We start from the raw sequence: 2,500 nt of genomic DNA, 5'->3' as shown, positions 1-2,500 counted from the left end.
ACTTTCTTAAAGTCATTCGATCGATGGCTTAGCTCAAGGATGCTGATTTGCGTGTTTCCATATGCGAGTAATTCCTCCTGCACTTTTTTCAGAACCTATAAATGACGAAGCATTCTCGATTAATTGATATATCTGTTAGTTCAATGAATGCGACTTATTCAAATTCTGTTATCTTCTAATATAAAAATGGATTTAAAAACACAACATGATCGATCGTTTTGATAGCACAAAAAATGTGACTGAAATGCATTTATTATACGTGATTATTGCATAAAAGTATGAAGATTATTTATTTATGATAATAATGCGCGAAGAGACGGCTGTCTATTCTCATGGATCCGAAAATCATAGGTCGACTGTAAATCGCAGAAATTATTAATATTTCTTATGGAGAGGAGACTATAAAGTTATATAAATATCTTTTGCATATACTTCTTCAAAAAAATTATTGTGACTATATGTAATATATATTACGTATGTACACATTTAAACGTATATGTTGCAAAAAAATTAATTGGTATTACATGAAAGTAAGTTTAAATAAAATAAGTATTAACAGATTAACATCAGGAACATTAATGCAAAAGCTATCTGCACATATTTACTGACAAGTCGTATCTTGAAAGAACATATCCTTTATAACTTGGCAATTGAGATCAATTAGATCAAATTACAACTTTTTTCTGCAATTACTCGCAACACTTATATATTATGTAGTAACAATATTAATCATCAATTTCTCCATACATATATTTATACTATACATATTGTTTTTTTAGTTTAGAATATTTCTTATCTTATAATAATCTTATAAAATCTACTAACAGAATACGATAACAAATCCACTACAAAACTGAGCATAATGTCATTTCGTAATCACTTAAATGATACATGCCATTTTAATGGTTGCGAAATGATAGATTCTTTCTCCGTTCTACTGGCAATTTGTTGTCGGAATGTCGTCGAAGGGGGGGGGGGGGGAAGGAAGAGCAGAAGAAGGAAACAGATACTGCTGGCAGAATTTAAGCTTAATGCGAACGTAGTTAATCTCAATCTACGTAATATTTTGTTTTATCTGTTTGCAAATTCCTAGCTTACTGCATTTTACTTGCTGGACTAGCTTATTCGTGAAAACATATGCTAAAAGAGTTATTGCATTTTATATGTAATGGATTGTTATATAAATTTTGATTTATACAGAATATTCATGCGTTTTTTTATAGGTTAAAAAAACATCTAAATTATTAAGAAAATTAATTTGATAAAATTAGTCATTTATTTTTGGAAAATAATTTTTCTTTTAACTTGGAAATTTTTATTTGCATAATGCGAGTTGTAAAAAAATTTTTTAACATACCTCGTGCGGTAATTTAGCAGGGCCGGCGCCGAAATTGATTACTTTATGACTTTGAGAGAGATCGGTCATTATTATAACTTGCAATTGACGTACGGCGTGGCAGACAGTGCAAAGCAGACTGAAGTGGATAAGAGACAAACAAGTGGTACCAGGCAGCAATCGTTATCGCAGTTGGTTCGTTCAATCCGTGGGAGGTCTTTTCAGATCTCTTATCTGAATTCCTCTATGTCTATGTATTTTCCTACTACAATCTTATCGAGATAAATAAAATTTCTAACGCGTGAGACATGAGGCATCTACGTTGAGCGGTTTGTTTGTTTTACTTTTAAGCAAATGTCGTACAGAGTGTTTCAAAACTATTTTTGTCCAAGATCTCATGGTCAACGTCAAGGCACGTTCCAATACGTACGTACAGTGCGTTCCAATATGTATATACATATTTCTTGTGGTTTTGTATAGAATATTATACAGAGCGAAATTTGTTAAATTTATTACGAACGTAATAAAAAAACAAATAAAGTCAAGGAGAACCGATAATCTTACTAATAAATCTTAATAGAAGTTTGTGGAGTTGAATTTTTATGAGGAAATTTTAAAATAGTGACTAGTCATTTTATTTTTATGAGGGAATTTTAAAATAGTGACTATAATTTTAAAATTCGCTCATAAAAATTCAACTCAACACACTTCTATTAAGATTTATTAGTAAGATTATCGGTTCTCCTTGACTTTAAATGAAGTTTTTTTTATTATGTTCGTAATAAATTTAACAAATTTTGCTCTGTATAGTGTATAATATTCCATACAAAAGCTACAAGGATTATAGATTATTAAGTTAATATATTTACAAACGAACATAATTTTCAACAAAGAAGAATTACGTAGTATAAGAAATTATATAGCGAAATTATATAGGATATGCGCCTGTTGATAAAGATAAAAAAAATTAGACAATTATTTATAAGTTATTGCATGTATACCGCCTTATTTATCTAATACAAAAAATATATTTTATAAAATAAGAAAAGTATTTCTTATATACAATACAATTATTTAAAAACATAATGTAAATAAATATAAGACTTATTCAACAATTTATCAAAAATTGCTTTGCAGATCTCTGCACTATTTTGTAACTAGCAT

The 2,500-nt window shown here is 28.9% G+C and overlaps 1 protein-coding gene across 1 annotated transcript in view; it reads right to left on the bottom strand.

Moving 5' to 3' along the window:
• Nucleotides 1–1,744, bottom strand: part of LOC139810822 (phosphoserine aminotransferase) — a 6,874-nt gene extending 5,130 nt beyond the window's left edge. The window contains exons 1-2 of the mRNA XM_071774720.1: nt 1,358–1,744; nt 1–95 (exon numbers count right to left, since the gene is read on the bottom strand). The exon at nt 1–95 is cut by the window's left edge and continues 36 nt beyond it. Of these exons, the coding sequence (XP_071630821.1) occupies nt 1–95; nt 1,358–1,426 (164 nt within the window). The 5' untranslated portion in view covers nt 1,427–1,744. The remainder of the gene's footprint in view (nt 96–1,357) is intronic.
• Between the last annotated feature and the right edge of the window lie 756 nt (nt 1,745–2,500).

Source organism: Temnothorax longispinosus, chromosome 3, assembly GCF_030848805.1.
Source record: "Temnothorax longispinosus isolate EJ_2023e chromosome 3, Tlon_JGU_v1, whole genome shotgun sequence".
NCBI lineage: Eukaryota > Metazoa > Arthropoda > Insecta > Hymenoptera > Formicidae > Temnothorax > Temnothorax longispinosus.
Note: the sequence above shows the minus strand (reverse complement) of the source record. Positions and strands in the feature narration are given on the sequence as shown.